The sequence below is a fragment of the Acomys russatus genome, chromosome 19 (genome assembly GCF_903995435.1).
Source record: "Acomys russatus chromosome 19, mAcoRus1.1, whole genome shotgun sequence".
NCBI classification, from domain to species: Eukaryota; Metazoa; Chordata; class Mammalia; order Rodentia; family Muridae; genus Acomys; species Acomys russatus.
In genome coordinates, this window is record NC_067155.1 from 61,910,197 (window position 1) to 61,931,029 (window position 20,833).

The 20,833-nt window shown below is 51.6% G+C and overlaps 1 protein-coding gene across 2 annotated transcripts; it reads left to right on the forward strand.

The window, feature by feature from the left end:
• Positions 1 to 3,988: 3,988 nt before the first annotated feature.
• Dao (D-amino acid oxidase) lies at positions 3,989 to 19,984 on the forward strand. 2 transcript variants are annotated; one of them, XM_051161697.1, is made up of 10 exons: positions 3,989 to 4,184; positions 8,290 to 8,404; positions 9,584 to 9,660; positions 10,845 to 10,910; positions 13,021 to 13,075; positions 14,236 to 14,340; positions 15,160 to 15,242; positions 16,289 to 16,406; positions 18,693 to 18,791; positions 19,770 to 19,984. In XM_051161697.1, exons 1-10 carry the CDS (start codon positions 3,994 to 3,996, stop codon positions 19,899 to 19,901), a joined length of 1,041 nt encoding a protein of 346 aa, XP_051017654.1. In that variant the 5' UTR covers positions 3,989 to 3,993; the 3' UTR covers positions 19,902 to 19,984. The 2 variants fall into 2 exon arrangements, with proteins under 2 accessions (XP_051017654.1, XP_051017655.1); XM_051161698.1 differs by lacking the exons at positions 16,289 to 16,406; positions 19,770 to 19,984 and having other exon boundaries at positions 18,693 to 18,753.
• Positions 19,985 to 20,833: the final 849 nt, after the last annotated feature.

The window sequence follows — 20,833 nt, forward strand, 5'->3', positions numbered from 1 at the left end:
GTAGAACACGGGTTGCCACCCTCACGGCAGGCGCCTTCACCAGCAGAGCCGTCTTTAAGGCTCTGGATGTGAGACCTTGCCTTGTGTTACAGGGCAAATTTGAGGCTTAGAAGACAGATGGATATAAAATGCCTGGTGCTGAGCTGTGCCTAACGAACACCCCCATATGGTTTTTGCTGTTATATATGGTTTTTGCTGTTACACTGGAGAGGGGGCTTGATTCTTGGCCTCTTAGAGCTCCTGTCCCAGTTTAAAGCTAAACTGCACAAGTTACAGCCATTGGGTGTAGCCTGGTGGAGCAGGTCCCTCCTCCTCTCGGTGCCTCGCTGCGGCCTTTTTTTGCTTTTACGACACTAGATCCTTCATGTTTTCTGCTAAGAGTGTGTGGACGATTGCAGGTGCAGGCTGCCTGCTGCGGTTGCTTTCCCATGGACAAAGGTTGTAAGCAGAGACCAGGGGAAAAGTCAGTGCGGGCTGATCGCCGGGGAGAGATAAACCCAGGCAGAGCTGGGTGAGCCCTGACGTCCCACACGGGCGGGGTGGCCGGTGTGGCCGTCAACAGAACTTCCTCTCATTCAACCTCTGTGCCTGGTTTAAGATGACAGTAAAGGCAATCGTCTCCTACGGGAGCTGGGAGGGTGAAGACGTTGTGCTGTCTGCATGTGTCCTGTGTCTTTACGGTCCAATAGGCTCTTTCCTGTCCCGTGCTTGTATTTACTTTATAATCTTTGTGTGTCTGTGTCTCTGTCTCTCTTTCTCTGATAAATGTAATAACTCCGCTGGTCCCAGGATACACACTCCAAACATGCTTAATTAAGTGGCCACAAGACAGGAGACTTGCATGACTAACATAAAAACATCAGCAACCACAGGAAACGGCTGGCTTAACAGAGCTATGCTCTCGCAGGCCCTGAAGCTCAATACTGCATCTTATCAAGACTGTGTGAGTGAATAGCCTTACTCACTATACTCACAATAGCCTTTGTATCATATTTTAATGACAGCTACTCGGCTACTCTTTTTTTTTTTTTTTTTTTTTTTTGGTTTTTGGTTTTTCGAGATAGGGTCTCTCTGTTTTAGCCTTGGCTGTCCTGAGCTCACTCTGTAGACCAGGCTGGTCTCAAACTCACAGCGATACACCTACCTCTGCCTCCTGAGTGCTAGGATTAAAGACGTGCACCACCAACGCCCGGCTTCTTTTTCACTTTTGAGACAGGAAGTCGATATGTAGCTCACCAGCCTTGAATGTACAATCCTCCTGCCTCAGCCTTTTGAGTGCTAGGATTACAAGTGTGTGCCACCAGGCCTGCCTCAGGGATCCCCCCCTGCCCCCCCCCGCTCCTTCCCTTTCCTTCCCCACTTTTCCCCTTTTCTTTTTGAGACATGGGATTGCAGATGTGGGTTCTCTCTCTCTCTCCCACTGACACTGCTCTCTGGACAACTCAGCCCCTTGCCTGTGAACGGCTGTTTCATATGAGCTCCTAAGCACCCAACAACTTTTGTTTTTAAGTTTTACTTATTTATTTTATGTATATCGGCACCCTATTTGCATGTACACCTGCAGGCCAGAAGAGGGCACCAGATCTCGTTATAGATGGTTATGAGCCACCATGTAGCTGCCAGGAATTGAACTCAGAACCTCTGGAAGAGCAGACGGTGCTCTTACCCTCTGAGCCATCTCAGCCATAACCTGAGAGTTTTCTAAGCTGTCCCTTTATTGGTGTGTTCATATATGTGCTACTCTTAGTCCCAGGAGGTGGGGGACAATGGGCATTCCCCCCCCTCCCCCGCCCCATGGAGTGTGCTGTGGTCGGGAGCTTTGTCAACCTGCAAGTGTGTAGGCAAGTGGACAGGCTCAGTTCACATGGAGCAGCTCCCCTGGAGTCCCCTGGCTCAAACACTGAAAATGCACATCCCAGGAGCACCCTAACCCTGGGCAGGCTGGGAGCTACTCTCTCTTAGCCTGTCGGGTCCAGTGACTTGGCCAAGGTCACCTTGTCAGTGTGTGTCAGAGCTAGGCTGAGCTAAGCACATCTGATCTACTAATCCAGCACAGTACGAGTTTCTAATATTGTGCACTGTGCACTAAGTACTAAGTACTGTGTGCTGAGTATTTGTACTGTATAATGTATGCTGCCTGCTGAGTACTGGGTACTGGGTACTGGGTACTGGGTACCATGTACTGAAGGTCTACCAGGTAGCATAACAGGAACCAGTGCAGAACTTGGAATCGACTCAAGACGGCTGATGACTCTTGAGCTGCCTCTGTTTTACTAATGAAGTGGTCTCGTCTCAGAGGTGGGGGGTGGAGAAGGGTGGGGGGGGTCTATTCCCTCAGCACTGAAGCACAGACTTCAAGCTGCCACCTTCTGTTTGTGAACTCAGTCCCCAATTTGGCGTCTGAAACCTCATCAGAGTCCAGCTTTTGTGGCCTGCAGCCATCCCCGCTTTGCAAAAACTAGGCCATATTGAGAATGACCCGCTGTTCAGGGCCCCGGGCCCATGTTGCCAGGAGCTGGGGTCTGTGGGAGGCCAGCTGAGTGTACAGGAGGCAAAATTGAGTTTGGCCCTTCCGGACACACACAGTCCCCTTGTTCTGCCTCACAGGAGCTGACTGAATACAGCAAAGTCAAAAGCAGCTAGGCCTGAACAGCTGAAGATGTAGCCAGCCCAGTACGCCCCGTCGGGCCTGTTCCCCTGACAGAGGAGCAGATTCTTGAGGCGAATCCTATATGGGGCAGGCCTAAAGCCACACCGGCTAGCTGGCAGCCTGGCACGTGAGAGGGACACAGTAGATGTGTGCTGAATTTACTTGAATTGGGTCGAAATTCCACCACCACCACTGGTGGTGTGTGTGAGGCACTTCGCCACTCCAAGCCTCGGTTTCTTTATCTGTAAAGTGGGACCCAAACCAGCAGCCCTGAACTCAGAGGGACACGGGAGGCTTAGGATGTGTGAGGCCGTAGTTGAGGGACAGGAGCACTGGAGCTGTTTCCTGAAGGTGGGCTCCGCTTCGCACTGGGAGCTGTTTGACATAATTGTCGCCCTTGTCCACCACTGAGGTGTGTCTTCCTAAGCTCGCCCACAGTTGTCACCTAGGAGGGCTGAGCCAGTGCTGCTGAGCACCAGAGTACCCGGAACACGGGCAGCTGTGACCATCCTCCGCGGTGGGGCGTGCGGGGAGCTGTGCCATTAACAGCCGAGTGACGGTAGGCAAGTGATCTGCCACAAAACAGGAACACTGCACATGGACAGACGGCTCAGCAGTTAAGAAATTTCACTGTGCCAGGCATGGTGTCGCACGCCTGTGATCCCAGCACTCGGGAGGCAGACGCAGGCAGATCGCTGTGAGGCCAGCGTGGTCGACAAAGCGAGTCTAGGACAGTCAAGGCTACACAGGGAAACCCTGTCTCGGGAGAGAGAGAGAGAGAGAGAGAGAGAGAGAGAGAGAGAGAGAGAGAGAGAGAGCTCTTCCAAAGGACCCCAGTCAAGTTGGGGAGCTCACAGCCATCTGTAACCCCAGCTCCAGGGGACCTGATGTCGTCTTCTTGCCTCCAGTGGAGCCTCACACTAAAGTGAACACACACACATGCACACGCACACACACATATAGACACATGATAAAATGAAATAAGCCTGTAAAAAATCTAAAAAATCGATTGACTGCCTCTTATGTTCTAGAATTATTTTTTTTTGCTTTGTTTTGTTTTTCAAGACAGCGTTTCTCTGTGTAGCCCTGGCTGTCCTGGACTCGCTTTGTAGACCAGGCTGGCCTCGAACTCACAGCGATCCCCCTGCCTCTGCCTCCTGAATGCTGGGATTAAAGGCGTGCGCCACCATGCCGGGCTCACATTCTAGAACCCTGGGCTCTTGATTGTCACCAGTGGAAGGGGCTTGGCAGTGTCTGATGCTTCCTAAGCTGTATGGAGCTCGCGGTGACGGTGGCGACAACAGCAACCCTCAGTCTACTCTCTCCGCTTGCAGGCCAGCGCGATGCGAGTGGTAGTCATTGGAGCTGGAGTCATTGGGCTGTCCACCGCCCTCTGCATTCATGAGCGTTACCACCCAAGACAGCCGCTGCACATGAAGGTCTACGCAGATCGCTTCACCCCACTCACCACGAGCGACGTGGCCGCAGGCTTCTGGCAGCCTTATGTCTCTGACCCCATCAACCCACAGGAGGCGTGAGTGAAGGTTCCACATGGTAGTCTGGGGGCCCATGGAGCTGAACCCACAGAGGGAGCCTTTCAGCACAGTCCACATGACCGAGGACAAGTCCCCCGTGGAAGCTCTGACCTGACATACCATGTGTCCCAGTGCTTGCTGATCGAGGGTAGCAGGTTATAAATTTGAGGTCATCTAGGGCTGTATAAGATTCAGATTAAAGGGAGGCAGAGGCAGGTGGATCGCTGTGAGTTCAAGGCCAGCCTGGTCTACAATGCAAGTCTAGGACAGCCAAGGCTACATAGAGAAACCCTGTCTCGGAAAAACAAACAAACAAACCAACAAACCAACAACAACAAAAGATTCAGAGTAAAAAATAAACATCCAGGTGAGTACAGCTACTTGTAATTCCAGCACTCAGGAAGCAGAGGCAGGCAGAGTCACTGCAAGTTGGAGACTAGCCTGGTCTACATAGTAAGTTCTGGGTTAGTCAAGACTACATAGAAAGACTGTATTTATTTTTCCCCGAAACAGGGTCTGTGTAGCCCTGTTTTTGTTTGTTTGTTTGTTTTGTTTTTTTAAGTAAATACACAATGAAAGAAAACAACAACACAAGCTGGGCAGCAGACACAACTGTGGTCCCAGATCTTACAAAAGCCATCCTGGCCGTTGTAGATCCCACCAGGCAGGACTGAGACCACGGCCACAGTTACTGAGCCAATCTGAAGCATGTTTCACAAAACACCGGCCAGGAGGATGGACACAGGCCATATCCATCCCAGACAGTGGCCACACACATCCTGACATACATCCTGCCCACATACCTCCCGCCTACCTGGGATCAAGCATATGCTGTGCAGTTGGGGCAACCAACTGTAAAAGTGACTTTTTGTTTTCTCGGGTTTTTCTGTCTAGCCTTGGCTGTCCTGGACTCACTTTGTAGATCATGATGGTCTCGAACTCGCAGAGATGCGCCTGCCTCTGCCTCCCAAGTGCTGGGATTAAAGGCATGCACTACAGTACCTGGTTGTAAAAGTAACTTTTTTTTTTTTTCTCCCCTGATGTAATTGTCATCTCTGAGATCCTAGGCCTAGTCCTGGAATCTTCTAGTTTCTGTACAATCTAACCTAGGCCTAGAATGTTTTCAGCCTCTGAGACTTATGGTTGAATAAGCTCACCCTTACTTGTTCTTTCTGAACTCTGGCTGGCTGGTTCAACTCAGCTATTTTGGCTCAAACTCCTCTCCAAGCTGACTGATTCAAATTGGCTTCTCTCAACTCCTGACTGCATTGCTCTGCTTGGACTCATAGTGACTTTGGCAATCTGTCGTAATCTTCTGGCTCCTTCTCGTTCTGCCTTCACCTGCGTCTCGTTTGCTCTCTCTTCAACCTGTCTCTGTAAAACTGCCTCTGAGTTCCACAAACTGAACTGCCATGAACTCAGCTCCACTGCGCTGCCTCTTAACTCACTGACTCAACCAAACTGCCTGAACAGCACTGACTAGAGCTCAGAGATCCACCTACCTCTGTCTCCTGAGGGCTGAGAGTAAAGGCATGTACTACCACGCCTGGACCTAAGCTTTTCTTTACCTGAAACTTGCTCTATACCAGACTGGCCTTGAACTCAGAGCTCTGCTTGCCTCTGTATCATAGGATTAAAGGCATGTCTGCATGCCAGCCGGATCACGCAGACCTACCTAGAAGGTCTTTGGATGTGATCTCTTGCCAGAACAGCCATGTTCTGAATTAAAATTTCTCTATAACCAACCTTTTTTACAGAAGTGAAAACAAAACACACACAGCTTCTTGTCTTACATGAACAACGGCCACCGGCATCCTGGAACGTTATCTGTCTTTTCGTGAGTGAGGGCTTACAGGTTAGAGGAACAATTTCTGTTTTACAGATCTCTCTTCTTTTTTTTTTTTTTGGTTTTTTTCGAGACAGGGTTTCTCTGTGTAGCCTTGACCATCCTGGACTCACTTTGTAGATCAGGCTGGTCTCGAACTCACAGCGATCCGCCTGCCTCTGCCTCCCGAGTGCTGGGATTAAAGGCGTGCGCCACCACGCCCAGCTCTCTTCTTTTTTTTTTAGATTTATTTATTTATCATGTATACAGTGTTCTGCCTGCAGGTCAGAAGAGGGCATCAGACCTCATTATAGATGGCTGTAAGCCACCATGTGGTTGCTGGGAATTGAACTCAGGACCTTTGGAAGAACAGCCAGTGCTCTTAACCTCTGAGCCATCTCTCCAGCCCAGTTTTACAGATCTCTTAAGCACAGTTAGAACATAATTTTAGCTGTCACAGGCTTCAGAGCAATCGGTGGCTGTGGACCGGCTCAGAAGATAAAGCCTTTGTCATCCAAGCTGGACCACGGGGGGGGGGGCGGGCAGATCCCCAAGAACCCACATAAAACTCAGGCGTAGTGACTCACCTCAGTAATCCCAGCCTGTCCTTGTTGATGGGGGGGGGGGGGCAGGGGGGACCACAAGAGAGCTGCCCGAAGCCCACATCGCTCACGCAGCAAACAACAGACAAGGTGGAAGGGATGAGCCAGCGCCCAGAACTGGGCTGTGACTGTCTCACAAGGACCACAGCAAGTGCAGGAGTGTGAATTTGCCAACCAAAAATAAGTAAATAGAACTAATGACTGTGGCAGGCCCGTTCTGTGACCAGTTCTGGGCACTGGGGCCTTTGCTGCTTACCACAGCATGAATGGCTCCACAGGGCCTCAGAGCTGGAGGCCTGATGAACTTGACTGGAGAAGGCACAGAAGGGCATTGTGGGAAATGACATCATGCAAACCCTAATGCTCACCCCTGTTAAGAAGAAACTGAAGCCGTGTGCTCCATCTGTGGTATCACTTCCACCTCATGTCCCCCACCCTTGAACACAAGGCCACTGACAAGGTTTCCTTTCCCTGTACCCTGCAAGGTTGCCCCACCATGTAGCCTTGGAGCCTGCAATGTAGATCAAGCTGGCCTCGAACTTACAGAGATCCGTCCGCCTGTGCCTCCTTCTAGGATTTATAAGGCATCTGCCCCTATGCATGGCATTGATGTTAGTTGCTTGAGGACCAGGAACTACAGGGAAGGACCAGGAAGCACTCCCGGAGGCAGGCATTGGATGGCTCTACCTAGCTAGAACGGAGCCTCTGAGCTGTGTGTCTGGAGAGCAAGCCAGGGTCTGTCCCTGGTGCTTACAGCGGGCATGCTCAGTCCCAGGCTACACAGTGTGGTGCTGAGTTCCCAAACCCAGATCAAGGCCTTCACAGCGTAAGCCCAGGCCCCAGGCACACTCCTCAAGGGTGCACATGAGAATGGTCTTCACCTGGGAAGCCAGGTGTGGTTGAGCTGTCTGGAGCACCATGGGCATGAGCACCGTGGGTGTCAGGTCAGGGCTCTGTACACATCCCTGTCAGCATTACAACCATGATCCACAACTGGCGTTCTGAGCAGTTCCTCTGCCCCGGGGTGTTTAGTGACCAAGACTGGGGTGCCATTTTGATCAGGAATAAGTTTGAGGTCACAAAGAAAGAGACCAATATTCCAAGTGAAGTGTCTGGACAAAGCCCTTGATCAAGAGGGCATGCTTAGAAGAGGAGAGAGGGGGAGAGAGAGACAGACAGACAGACAGAGAAAGAGAGACAGAGAGAGACAGAAAGAGGAGGAAAGTGCATTTGAGGTTTATTCTAACTCAGATGGTGACTGTATCTTTTCCCCATCGCCTGGAGTCTGACCACTCATTTTATTTTTCTCTCAATAGCAGTCTTTTCTCTGTTTAGCCTTAACCTGTCCTGAAACTCACTCTGTAGATCAGGCTGGCCTTGTGCCTCCCACATGCTGGCATTTACTTAGACAGTCTGAATAGAATCGGTGCCCAGGAAACAAAGGAGGAAGGGGAGAGGGGTGCCTGTCCCAGATCACCAACTTCTTAGCAAAGAGCAGTGGGTCTTTGTGTAAACAAAGGTTCTACTGGGGGGGGGGGCGGGGAATTAATACATTTACATAAAAGTCTAAAAGTCTTAGAACGTGGGAAGGTAAGAAGATGTAATTTCTTGACCTAAACTTGGGTTTTATAGTAATTGGTAGACGAGACCCACACGCCATATGCCTTACACTTCCAGGGAGTGGAACCAGCTGACTTTCGACTACCTGCTGAGCCACCTCCATTCTCCAAACGCTGAAAAAATGGGCTTGGCCCTAATCTCAGGCTACAATCTCTTCCGAGATGAAGTTCCGGTGAGGCGAAAGTCCTTGACCAGGGTGGGCATATAAGTGAGGGTTCAGAGAAACTACAGAACTAGACCACTCCCTGGGTAGAAAGAAAGTTTTGTTGGTGGCCACATTTCCAATGTTATCATCTTTTTTTTGGGGGGGGGGCGGGGTGGGGAGAGGGGGAGGAGAAGCCAGAAGACAAAGACAAAAGCAAAATGGGAGAAGAGCAAGTAGATTTTATGTCAGCAGGGTGAGGATCTGGCTGATAAGCATTGTCTGGATTGACCAGGAACTAGATGTCTAGATGACAGTTGACCCTTGAGGGAGGGTCCAGGGAGGTGGACTAAAGGATGGCTCCTGCTCTGCTTGTCTGGTCAACTGAAGGCCACCTTTAGGGTTGTCTGCCCAGTAACAATCCTTCTGTTTACTCTGCCTGAGTCCTTCTGTTTAGGACAATGTCACCAGCACTGCCATTTGGATGGGTGGGTAGGTGGAGGATTTGGGCCTAATGGGGCACAGACAGCTGACACCCTGAGCTGGAGGGGTGCTCAGAGACGTGGGTCCAAATTAGTTTTATATATCTGTCTGTGTATGTATGTATGTATGTATGTATGTATCTATCATCTATCTACCAACCTACCTACCTATCATCTACCTATCTATGTATTTTGGTGAAGCTGAGGATCAGGGCTTTGCACGTGCTATGCAAATGTCTTCCTACTGAGCTACACCCCAGCCTCAGGTCCACTAAGACCCTTTGTCTCTACCCTACTCCTGCCCTTTACCACACCACTTAGTCTTACTCCCCCCCCCCTCAGACAGGGTTTCTCTGTGTAGCCTTGGCTGGCCTGGACTTTGCAGACCAGGCTGGCCTCAAACTCACAGAGATCCGCCTGCACCAACGTGCGCCAACGCACCCGGCTGGTCTTGCTCTTACATTAAGTGGAGTGAAAGGAAGACTGTAGCCTAATTGTGAGTTTGGGTCTCAGCTCTACCTCTTAGCTGTGTGATTCAGACAAATTACTTGACTTCATTTGGCCTGGTGCAGAGCATCCACTCAAGTGGCTGCTTCTAAAGATCAAACAAAGCCAGAGAAGTCAGTGCCTCGGGCAGTGTCTGCCACCCAGCAAGCACTGTGTGCTTCTGCCATCCTGGCGATCGCAGCCACCTGCCCCTGGGAACCTGTCTCTGCTTCCTCCTCAGGACCCTTTCTGGAAAAACACAGTTCTGGGATTTCGGAAGCTCACTCCCAGAGAGATGGACATGTTCCCCGATTATGGGTAAGACTGCTGTTGAGTGAAAGTGAAAAAAATGAATAAATAAATAAAAAAAAGAGGACATGACTGCCCCCAGGTAGGGTGGAGGAGAGAGCTTGATGTAACGGAAAGAGAGAGGATGGCAGCGTCAGAGACATCTGGGAGAGGCCAGAGCAGATGAGGCCAGAAGGAGCTGGGCCATGTGGGGAGACAGAGGAGGGGAGGGGAGAGGGGAGACAGGGGGACCGTGTGCAGCAGCCAGGAGACCAAAGGTACAAAAGGGACAGGTAACCAAAATGGTTGGATTATATAGAGAAAGGCAGCCCAGACCCCCTGGGTTAGAGAGTTCAGGGCAGAGGGCGGGCATGCCAGCCATGCACTCTAACAGGCAGAGACTGAGGGATGCTGGGAGAACCTAGAGGCCAGGTCTGCTTTGCCTCAGGGTCTGAGACTTACACCTGTCATGGGCAAAGACACTGGGGCATGACACCTCAGGGATAGAACCGTCTAGAAGGCATCCAAGAATGGAAGCACCGACTCAGCATCCCGACTCGGTGCTAGAGACCCTGGTACCCTGTCCTTCTGGTGTCCAGCCTCTTCCTGGGCCTCCAGGTGTGCTGGGCTTTGGGCAGAAGTGTCAATCAGCTTTGTATACTAGACACAAGCTACCTATGAAGAAAGGCTACTTCAGCTCAGGAGGGTCCTTGTCACAGCTGCTGGTGTCACAGTTCAGGAAGCAGAGAGAAGGGACGATGGGGTCCCACAGCGGCCTTTGAAGGAAGCACCTCATGGCTTAAGGATCTTTCCCGAGGTGTCACCTTCTAATCCGGCCACCTTTCAGTTCTGTCCCCTTAGAGACCAAGCATGGGCATATGGCCTCTGAGGGACGTACAACATTTAAACCTTAGCATTCACATTGTTAAACCGCTCGGAGGGGCTAAGTGACGTCCCAAGGCCACACAGCCATGTGACCAAGCTCAGCCTGTGTGATTCCACACTCCTGCCCTCTGGGCCTCTCCTCACTTGCCCTCATTCCCAAAAACACACATTCAATTTCTATTTGCATAGCCCGGGGTGCCCAACGTGTCAGGGAATTCCTCTTTGCACTGAGCTGAACCCCACAAATGCCACCTGGTGGCTCAGAAGAGCACCAAGCCGACCTTCAAACAGCAGATTCTGACTCCTTTTCCCCCCGACTCTGTCCCCAGCTATGGCTGGTTCAACACCAGCCTCCTGCTGGAGGGGAGGAGCTATCTGCCGTGGCTGACTGAGAGGTAAGACCTCAGCCTTCCTTTGAGATGGCGCAGGGACCAAGCTATGGAACAGCAGTCCCAGGGACAAGTGCCGAGGCTGTCCCTCTGGGTGCTGTGTGGGAACTGTCCCCAGTCCTGATCACCACTGTGGGCTGAAGCGATGGTTCTGCATCCTGCAGAGCATCAGACCTCCTGGGCAGATGTGGCCCCTGGGCAGATGTGGCCCCTGGGCAGATGTGGCTTGTTATGCTTCTTAGTGACTTCAGGAACCAAGCCTTCACGCCTGTGTAAGAGTTTAAAATGGATTTAGATGTTTTTCTAAATATACTTACATAATTTGTATACATTATCTTTAAATGTTTCTCTCCTGTTGCTGGGCGGTGGTGGCACACCCCTTTAATCCCAGCACTTGGGAGGCAGAGGCAGGCAGATCCCTGTGAGTTCAAGGCCAGCCTGGTCTACAGAGTGAGTCCAGGACAGCCAAGGCTACACAGAGAACCCTGTCTTGAAAAAACAAAAACAAAAACAAACCTAAAAACAAACAAACAAAAAAACTTATGGGTTTTAGGGTCCTACTCCACACTTACTGAATCAAAAATGTTTGCTTTTTTGTTGTTGTTGTTGTTTTGGGTTTTTTGGTTTTTGGTTTGGAATTACCGATGCAGACCAGGCTGGCCTTGAACTCACAGAGACCCACTATCCCTGCTTCCCAAGTGTGTGTCTCCTGTCTAGTAGGCCCAGAATTGTGTATATCAATGACTTCCCTGGGTGAGCATAGCTGTCAGCCAAACTTGGGAACTGCGCGGTGTGAGACCTTTCCTGGGGGACACAACATACACACGACGACTCACCTGACACAGGGACCCCCCAACAGACTATTACCTCAAAGTCCAACCAGTGAATTCATTGAGTCAGTAACAGGAGGTATAGGTAAGGGGTCATTTACGGGAGCAGGGATGACTCGGTGGCAGCTGCAGCCCATCCCAGTGCAGGTGGGAGCTTGGACCCCGAGGAGCTCTCGTCTTCAGGCAGCTGCACAAGCCGGAGACTCTCCCCTGGGCTGCTCAGCTGCCCCAGTCTCCTCCCTTGGCTGGTCATTGCTTGTTGCTTGCGTAACCTCAGGGATGGGCCTCCTCATGAGTCTTGTGTTTCATCTTCCCAGAAGTGTGAAGTTTGTAAACTTTCCGCTTCTTCCGGGAGGGCATGTTACAGATCTGAGGAAGTCCGGGCAGGACAAACCACTGCGCTCCTGTTACTGCTCTTGCCCTGGGGACATGGTGACCCCTGACCAGCCTCTTCCCAGGTGTTCTGTCATGAAGAAATGACATAGTTAGGACTCCCTCCCAGGGAGCCTGTCATAGTTATGGTCTCTGTACTTTTTGTTTTGTTTTGTTTTGTTCTTTTTTGGTTTTTCGAGACAGGGTCTCTCTGTGTTAGCCTTGGCTGTCCTGGACTCGCTTTGTAGACCAGGCTGGCCTCAAACTCACAGCGATCCGCCTGCCTCTGCCTCCCGAGTGCTGGAATTAAAGGTATGTGCCACCACTGCCTGGCTGGTTTCAGTACTTTTGATGGATTTTCAGAGCCAGGATCAAATCCAGGGCCTTACATACTGTGGGCAGACATGCCACCACTGAGTCCCATCTGCAGAGCCCATCTCTGGGACATTCAAGAAGAGAGAAATGGGTGTACCAGCACCATTTTGGTGTCTTGCTCTGACTGAGGCGCATATGGCGCTTGCCCAGTTCCGCCTCTTCCCCCAACTCCCCTAAAGTTCATCATGTAAAGCAACATGGCAGCTGCAGAATGTAATGAGAGAGAGAGAGAGAGAGAGAGAGAGAGAGAGAGAGAGAGAGAGAGAGAGAGAGAAGCCTGGGTTTGTGTCCCAGTCGCTCTGTGACCTTCAGGAGACCCTCCTCCATGGGCCCGATGATGAGCTGGGGCCATCCGAGAGGACCTCGTCTTCAAATGGATGCTTTTCAGACCCCTGGTCCAGCTGGATGCTCATGAGCTGAACAGCTACACAGGGGCATCGCGGGGCTAATATCCAGCAGAATGCGCCCAGTGCTGCCCTCCAGGGGGGATGCGCAGGGAAGTGAACCCAGGGCTGCTCTGATGCGTCTCCCTATCCCAGGTTAACAGAGAAGGGAGTGACGCTCATCCATCGGAAGGTGGAGTCTCTCGAAGAGGTGAGCGGCTGGACGTGAGGGGGATTGGAGGCGCAAGGGATGAAGGAAGATCTTTTCTGCTGGTGTCTCCGGGCTCCTGTAGGCCTGCCCCAGGCTCCAAGCCTTGTCTCAGGCACAGCAGGACTTGGGCATCCCAAGGAAGGTGTCAGTCTTGATGTTAGTGCTAAGAAGGGAACAATGCAGCTGGGTGTCGTGGCGCACGCCTTTGATCCCAGCGCTTGAAAAGCAGAAGCAGGTTGTGAGTTCGAGGCCAGCTTGGTCTACAAAGCAAGTTCCAGGACAGCCAAGGCTACACACAGAGAAACCCTGTCTCGAAAAAACAAAAACAAAACCAAAAAAACCCCAAACCAAACAAAGCAATTTATGTGTCCATGTTGGCCTTAGGGGGGTCACCAGGGATGGGCTGGAAGCATGGGGGGTGATTACTGTGTCTGAGTTGATGAGTGTCCTGGGCATAGGCAGAGCCAAAGCAAGTATCCTGGGCATAGGCAGAACCACAGCAAGTGTCCTGGGCATAGGCAGAACCAAAGCAAGTGTCCTGGCAAAGAGAAGACAATAGGATAGGCTAACGGGGTCTGATGGAGGATGGAGCTTCCTTGGCTGACTGTGAACTTTTCCTTAAGGTTTATTTTTGTTGTTGTTTGGTTTTGGTTTTTCGAGACAGGGTTTCTTTCTGTGTAGCCCTGGCTGTCCTGGAACTCACTCTTTAGACCAAGCTGGCCTCAAACTCAGAGATCTGCCTGCCTCTGCCTCCCGGGTGCTGGGATAAAAGGCACGCCCCACCACCTGGCTTCTTTAAGGCTTCAGGAAAGCTCTCCCTCCACAGCGCTCTCTCTCCAGAGCTCTCTTCAGGACCACAGGGCAGGCGTTCCCATGGTAACCTGTGAACACTGTTGGCTTTGCCAGAAAGTTTTTGTCAAGCAAGAACAGCTGAGCCTCAAGGAGCTAAAAGCACATTTCTGTGCTTAGAAACTGAGTGAAAGGTGGGGGGTAGGGGGTGCTTGATTTGGAGCCAGAGTCATTGGAACTACAGCAGCACACCTCACCTCAGTTCTCCAGGGAGCAGACAGCTGTGGTGTGAGAGGGTGGAGGAAGGAGGGGACGGGACACAGCACAGTCCTCAGTCCTTCCTGTCCTGCCTGACTTGTTTTTGCTGCCAGGTGGCAAGAGGAGGCGCAGATGTGATTATCAACTGCACCGGGGTGTGGGCTGGGGCTCTGCAACCAGACGCCTTGCTGCAGCCAGGCCGGGGCCAGATCATCCAGGTGAGATGCTGGCCTCCCTGATAGCTTGCCCTGCCTGCCCCCGCCACTCTAAAGCCTGTAGACGGTCACACTGATGGAGTGACTCCAGATGTTGAGGAAGCGACTCATTGAAGAAATAGGGGCCATACTCCCACCCCAGCTGTTCTGTTCTGGAATCTCTTTCCAAGTAACAAAGTGCGTGTACAGATGTTTCCCTCTCGTGGGAGCCGTAGCGCAGGCCCGAGTGATACAGAAAACAGCAAAGCTTTATGGAGAGCGCCAGATATGTGCCTCAGTGCTTGAGCTGACCATTTCGTCTTGGCTGCAGCCCTTTGAGGTGGCCCTTTGGTACCACACAGCCATCTTAACTAAAGTGCAGAAGTTTCAAGTAACGTGTAAGAATGCACAACAGAAAAGAGTGAGAGACTGGGGTTAGAGCCCATGTCAGCTGGCGTGTGGGTATGTCACCATTGTCCTAACCCTCTCATGATATGTGGGGACGTACGTGTACAGGCTTGCCTATTTGTGGGCACTCTGATGGGTACGGCCATATGCACACATGGACGTGCGCATGTGTGTTTATATGTGTGCAGGGTGTGTTCCTTGTGTGGCTGGTGTGTGTGTGTGTGTGTGTGTTTGCTCTTGTGAGTTAAGGTTTTCCTGTGGACATGTATAAGGATGTGGGATACTCCCAGGAGTAAGAGGAGCTGCCTTTCAGATGTCCCTCCTGCAGTCCTGACTCAAAGGGATCATGAGAGGGCTGACCACTCGGGGGGGGCAAGTTAAGGGGGAACCCCTGACCTCCCTCCCTGACAAGACGTGTCTGTCTTAAACCAACAGGTGGAGGCCCCTTGGATGAAGCACTTTATCATCACCCACGACCCAGGCCTTGGCGTCTACAACTCTCCTTACATCATCCCAGGGTAAAGCTGGCTGATCTAAGGTCATAGAAGGGGGACCTTTGGGCAGGGCATGGTGGCACTCAGGCACCCGAGGCAGGCGGATGGCTGTGAGTTTGAGGCCAGCCTGGTCTACAAAGCGAGTCTACGACAGTCAAGGCTACACAGAGAAATCCTGTCTCGAAAAACCAAAAAAAAAAAAAAAAAGAAGGGGCACCTTCTTGGCATCTTGACGCCAAAAGTGGTTGGGATGGCGGCAGAGGGGGTGGGAAGCAGGACTGGGTTAGGATGCCAATAATGGTGGCAGAGGTGACGATGTTCGTGTGGCTGTGTTGAGGGGATGACGGTAGCTCAGTTATCGATGGGGTGGTGTTGATGGGGGTGTTGACAGGCACAGGGGTGTGAGAGCGGCAGTTAAGGAGATCAATGTCATTGATGGTAATGACTTTACTGCTGCTGAAGACGAAGCATGTTTTTGGCATGGCAGAGACGATGGCTTCAGAGGCAACAATGGCGGGGCGGGGCGGGGCGGGGTGGGGCAGCGCGCTGGCTGCCTTGGTAGTGATGTCATTGGCACGCTGGAGATGGTATGGTGCTGTTGCTTTGGTGGTAGAAACGGTGACAGGGTTGGTGGTGTCAAGGACATGGCTGGCTGTAATGAGATGTTGACAGAGGTGCTGGTACTGTTGGCCACGGTGATGCCGGGGATGGCTGGCATGGCGGGTTGATGGAGCCACGGTTGGCAGAGGTGGCAACGCTAACAGGAGTGGGTAACTCAGTGGAGGTGATAGGGAGGGAGAGAGAAAGAGAAGGGAGAGATACCGCTGTCTACCAGGCTTCATTTTCCTTAGTCCTCTTTCTTTCTTTCTTTTTAAGATTTATTTATTATGTATGTAATATTCTGCCTGCATGTACTCCTGCACACCAGAAGAGGGCACCGGATCTCATTGTAGATGGTTGTGAGCCACCATGTGGTTGCTGGGAATTGAACTCAGGACCTTAGTAAGACCACCCAGTGCTCTTAACCTCTGAGCCATCTCGCCAGCCCAGCCCCCTTTATTTCTCTCCAGGTCCAAGACAGTTACTCTCGGAGGTGTCTTCCAGCTGGGGAACTGGAACGAGTTAAACAGTGTCCACGACCACAACACCATTTGGAAGGAGTGCTGTAAACTGGAGCCCACCTTGAAGGTGAGGGGTGTTGGTGCCCTGGACCAGGGCACTTGGTCCTGGTCGGGGGATACTACCATGGGGACATGTGGACAAGTTAACCCCAGAGAGAGAAGGGGGGGGAGGATGGGAGGGAGGGGGAGAGGATGAGAGGGAGGGAGGGAGAAAGAGAGAGAGAGAGAGAGAGAGAGAGAGAGAGAGAGAGAGAGGAATATGCAGTATATAGCAGCATTTGACGGTGCTCTGGAAGTCCTTGCTGTGATGCCAGGCGGTGGTGGCGCACGCCTTTAATCCCAGCACTCAGGAGGTAGAGGCAGGCAGATCGCTGTGAGTTCGAGGCCAGCCTGGTCTACAAAGTGAGTCTAGGACAGCCAAGGCTACACAGAGAAACCCTGTCTCGAAAAACAAACAAATAAACAAGCAAATGAACAAAAAAAGAAGTCCTTGCTATGGACAAATGACACCTAACTGAATGCCTCTCATAGGGTGGCATCCCAGTGGGTCCCCACAGACAGCAGGCACACTTGATGCCTGTAAGTCTCCATTTTCACATTTGCCAGATCGTAGTGATGGTGACAAGAGTGGTGTGAAACCGTGTGTCTGTGTGTGTGTGTGTGTGTGTGTGTGTGTGTGTGTGTGTGTGTGGTGGTGGTGGTGGTGACAGAACTACAGCGATGCTGACAGAGACATGGTGGTGACACCAGGACAGCACCTGGTGGTGATGGTGGTCGTTGAAACGGATGAACCAGTACGTGGTGGCAGAGGGTAAAGGAGTTGGCTGGGGAGGGGGCGGCGGTAAAGGACTTGCTGCCAAGCAGTCGGGACCTGAGTCCGGATGCCCAGAACTGATGTATGACAGACACAGCAGCCGACGTCTGTAATCCAGCACTGCTGTGGTGATGTGGAAGGCGCAGGCCAGGATGCCTCACACAGGCACGGCAGCCAGCCCAGCACACAGAGTAGTGAACAGACCTTGTTTCAAACAGGGCGGGAGGTGAGGACTGATATCTAAGGTGGCCCTCTGACCTCCATATGCGCACTGTGGCATGCACGTATGCATCTGCACATGACATACGCACACTCATACACACTCATACACACTCACACGATACACTCGCACATACTTACATATGCTCACACTCATACACACACACTCACATACATTCACACACACACACATACAATACGCACATACTCACATTTACACACATGCACACACACATGCACATATACACGTATACTCACACACATACATATACACACTCACACAAATTCATTCACACACTCACATTCTCACATACACACTGACACTCATACACACACACTCACATTCTCACATACACACTGACACTCATACACACACTCACACACTTACACATACACAGTGACACTCATACACACACACTCACACACTTACACATACACAGTGACACTCATACACACACACTCACACACACATACACACTGACACTCAAACACACACTCTCACACACACATACACACTGACACTCATACACACACTCTCACACACACATACACACTGACACTCATACATACACCCACACACTTACACATACACACTGACACTCATACACACACACTCACACACTTATACATACACAGTGACACTCATACACACACTCACACACTTACACATACAGTGACACTCATACACACACACTCACACACTTATACATACACACTGACACTCATACACACACACTCACACACTTACACATACACACTGCCACTCATACACACACTCACACACTTATACATACACAGTGACACTCATACACACACACTCACACACTTACACACTGACACTCATACACACACACTCACACACTTACACATACACACTGACACTCATACACACACTCACACACTTACACATACACACTGACACTCATACACACACACACACACTTACACATACACACTGACACTCATACACACACACTCACACACACATACACACTGACACTCATACACACACACTCACACACTTACACATACACACTGACACTCATACATGTACACGTAACTCACACACACTCACATTCACACACTTACAGACAAACACACTCATGTACATACACATACATTTACACACATGCACACACATATACACATATACACACACGGACACTCACACACGTACACGCTCACTCACACTGAGAGAGGGGGTGGTAACCGATAACTTGTGATCAATACTGTGGTGACTAAGGAAGGGGGCGGCCTCTAGAATGTCAACAGGGCAAACAGTCTAGGTAAGTCCTTTCTTTGTTTTTGTTTTTCCCCCAGAATGCAAGAATTGTTGGCGAACTCACTGGCTTCCGGCCAGTGCGGCCTCAGGTTCGGCTAGAAAGAGAGCGGCTTCATTTCGGATCCTCAAGTGCAGAGGTGGGTTGTGTGGAGGGAAGTGGTGCTCGCCCCTCCCCCTCCCCCCTCCCCCTCCACAACCCTCCCCCATCCTCTCCTCCCTTCCCCCACCCCCACCCGTGCTCCAACAACAATCTGCCATTTCCCGGGAAAAGTCACATCGGCTGAGACCCCATAAATGGGGATACTGAGACTTGAGGTGGGAAAGGATTGAGTCGTGAGAAATGGTACTTTGTGTCAGAGGCAAACACATGACCTTCCGCAGTCAGCCTGGGGAGCTCTTTGGGTAGGAACAGCCTTGTCTGTCCTTCTGAGAAAACCAAAACCAAAACCAAAACCACCCCAAGCCCTACGTTGGCAATCTTGCTGCTTAAGCTGACTGACTGCCCCTGAGGGGCAAGGCTGAGGTATAACAGGAGGAGCTCCTCTGGGTGCCCTCACCAGAGGTGTGAGCATGTGTGGGCCCCCATACCGAGGTTAGCTTTCTCCTCTATCTCAGACAGACAGGGGTGTGTGGAGGGCACAAATGTAGGTGAGCGTGTACAAATAATTGCGTGCGTGTGTGGAGGGGCTGTGTATGTCTCTACAAAGCTCAGTGTGTGGAGAATGATGGTTCTGTATTTCCTGTGCTGGGGGATGAAGCACCCTCACCTTCCCAGGCCCCGCCCACCACCACCCACTAACACACTGCTGGGGCTCCTGGCATCCGGTTTACCCAAGGCTTTTTGTTTGTTTGTTTTGTTTTGTTTTGTTTTTTGAGACAAGTTTTCTCTGTGTAGTACTGACTGTCCTGGACTCGCTTTGTAGACCAGGTTGGCCTCGAACTCACAGGGATCCACCTGCTTCTGCTTCCAGAGTGCTGGAAAGGCGTGCGCCACGACACACCCGGCTACCCAAGGCTTTTAAGACAGTGTCTGGTCTTCCCGTGTGGCCAAGTTTTCCTGACCCCTTTCTGACATCACTCCTGCACCTGACCATCGGCTCTCTTGTTTCTCCTAGGTCATCCATAACTATGGGCATGGAGGCTACGGGCTCACAATTCACTGGGGTTGTGCAATGGAGGCAGCCAACCTCTTTGGGAAAATTCTTGAAGAAAAGAAGTTGTCCAGGATGCCTCCCTCCCACCTCTGAGGACACTAGTGACCACCACTTGCCCCAGAGGGCACCCTAACCCCTTCAGCCAACAGATTCACTCCTGGATGATTCCTCTTCCTCCTCCCCCACCCCCGCTTTAGTTGATGACCACTCCACCCCCATCCCTACCCACCTTGTCCCACCCCTACCCCCATTCCCCCCCAGCCTCTAACCCCACCCCCTCTCCCACCCGCACTCTCGCACTCTCGATTCCTCTGGCAAAGGTGTGAGGTGAGGAACTCCTGACACTCCACTCACCCATGGCTGCCTGGTCCATCCCACGCATTCCATCTGGCACCTACAGTGATGCCAGCTGGTCCTAACCCAGTCTGATTGAGACAGGCAAGACCTGAGACCATGATGCAATGCAATTGTTTTCACAGCAGAATGGCTGCATGAAGGCTGGTTGTATTGGACGGCAGGGCCTGTGCCCATGCTTGCAGTGATGGGAGGCGGGGACTCCTTCCCTCAGCACTCGTCGGTCGACGTTATTAAAACACTGGCTATCCAAACTCTCTTCAGGATTGATCCTAGGGCATGTTCTCTCAGTTGCACCTCCTCGAATGCCATCTCCACGCTCTTGAGGAGGCCTGATCTGGGTTGTATATGCATGTGTGAGGGGACGGGAGAGGGGGAGGGTGTGGCTCAGGACCTGAGGCATGCTGGGTAACCCTATCCTCCTGAGACCAGAAATCAGGGAGGGAAGCTTCTAACCTTGGGTACAGCGATCATCTCTGTTTACATTTGTTAGTTTATTGTGTCTGTGTGTGTGTGTGGGGGGGGGTGAGCATCCATGGTGGTGATGTGTTGAGGTCAAAGGGCAACCCATGGCAGGCAGGCAGGCAGCTCTCTCCTCCTGGTATGGAATGCAGGTCATCAGCTTTGGCCACAAGCACCTTTCCCCATGGAGTCATCTCCCCAGCCCACAG

What these genes read in the sequence shown, in the direction of transcription:
- Dao (XM_051161697.1), top strand. Translation starts at nt 3,994, where the DNA reads ATGCGAGTGGTAGTCATTGGAGCTGGAGTCATTGGGCTGTCCACCGCC. An exon ending in GACATGTTCCCCGATTATGG is followed by an intron (nt 9,661 to 10,844) that starts GTAAGACTGCTG and finishes CTCTGTCCCCAG; the next exon opens with CTATGGCTGGTTCAACACCA. An exon ending in AACTGGAGCCCACCTTGAAG is followed by an intron (nt 16,407 to 18,692) that starts GTGAGGGGTGTT and finishes TTTTTCCCCCAG; the next exon opens with AATGCAAGAATTGTTGGCGA.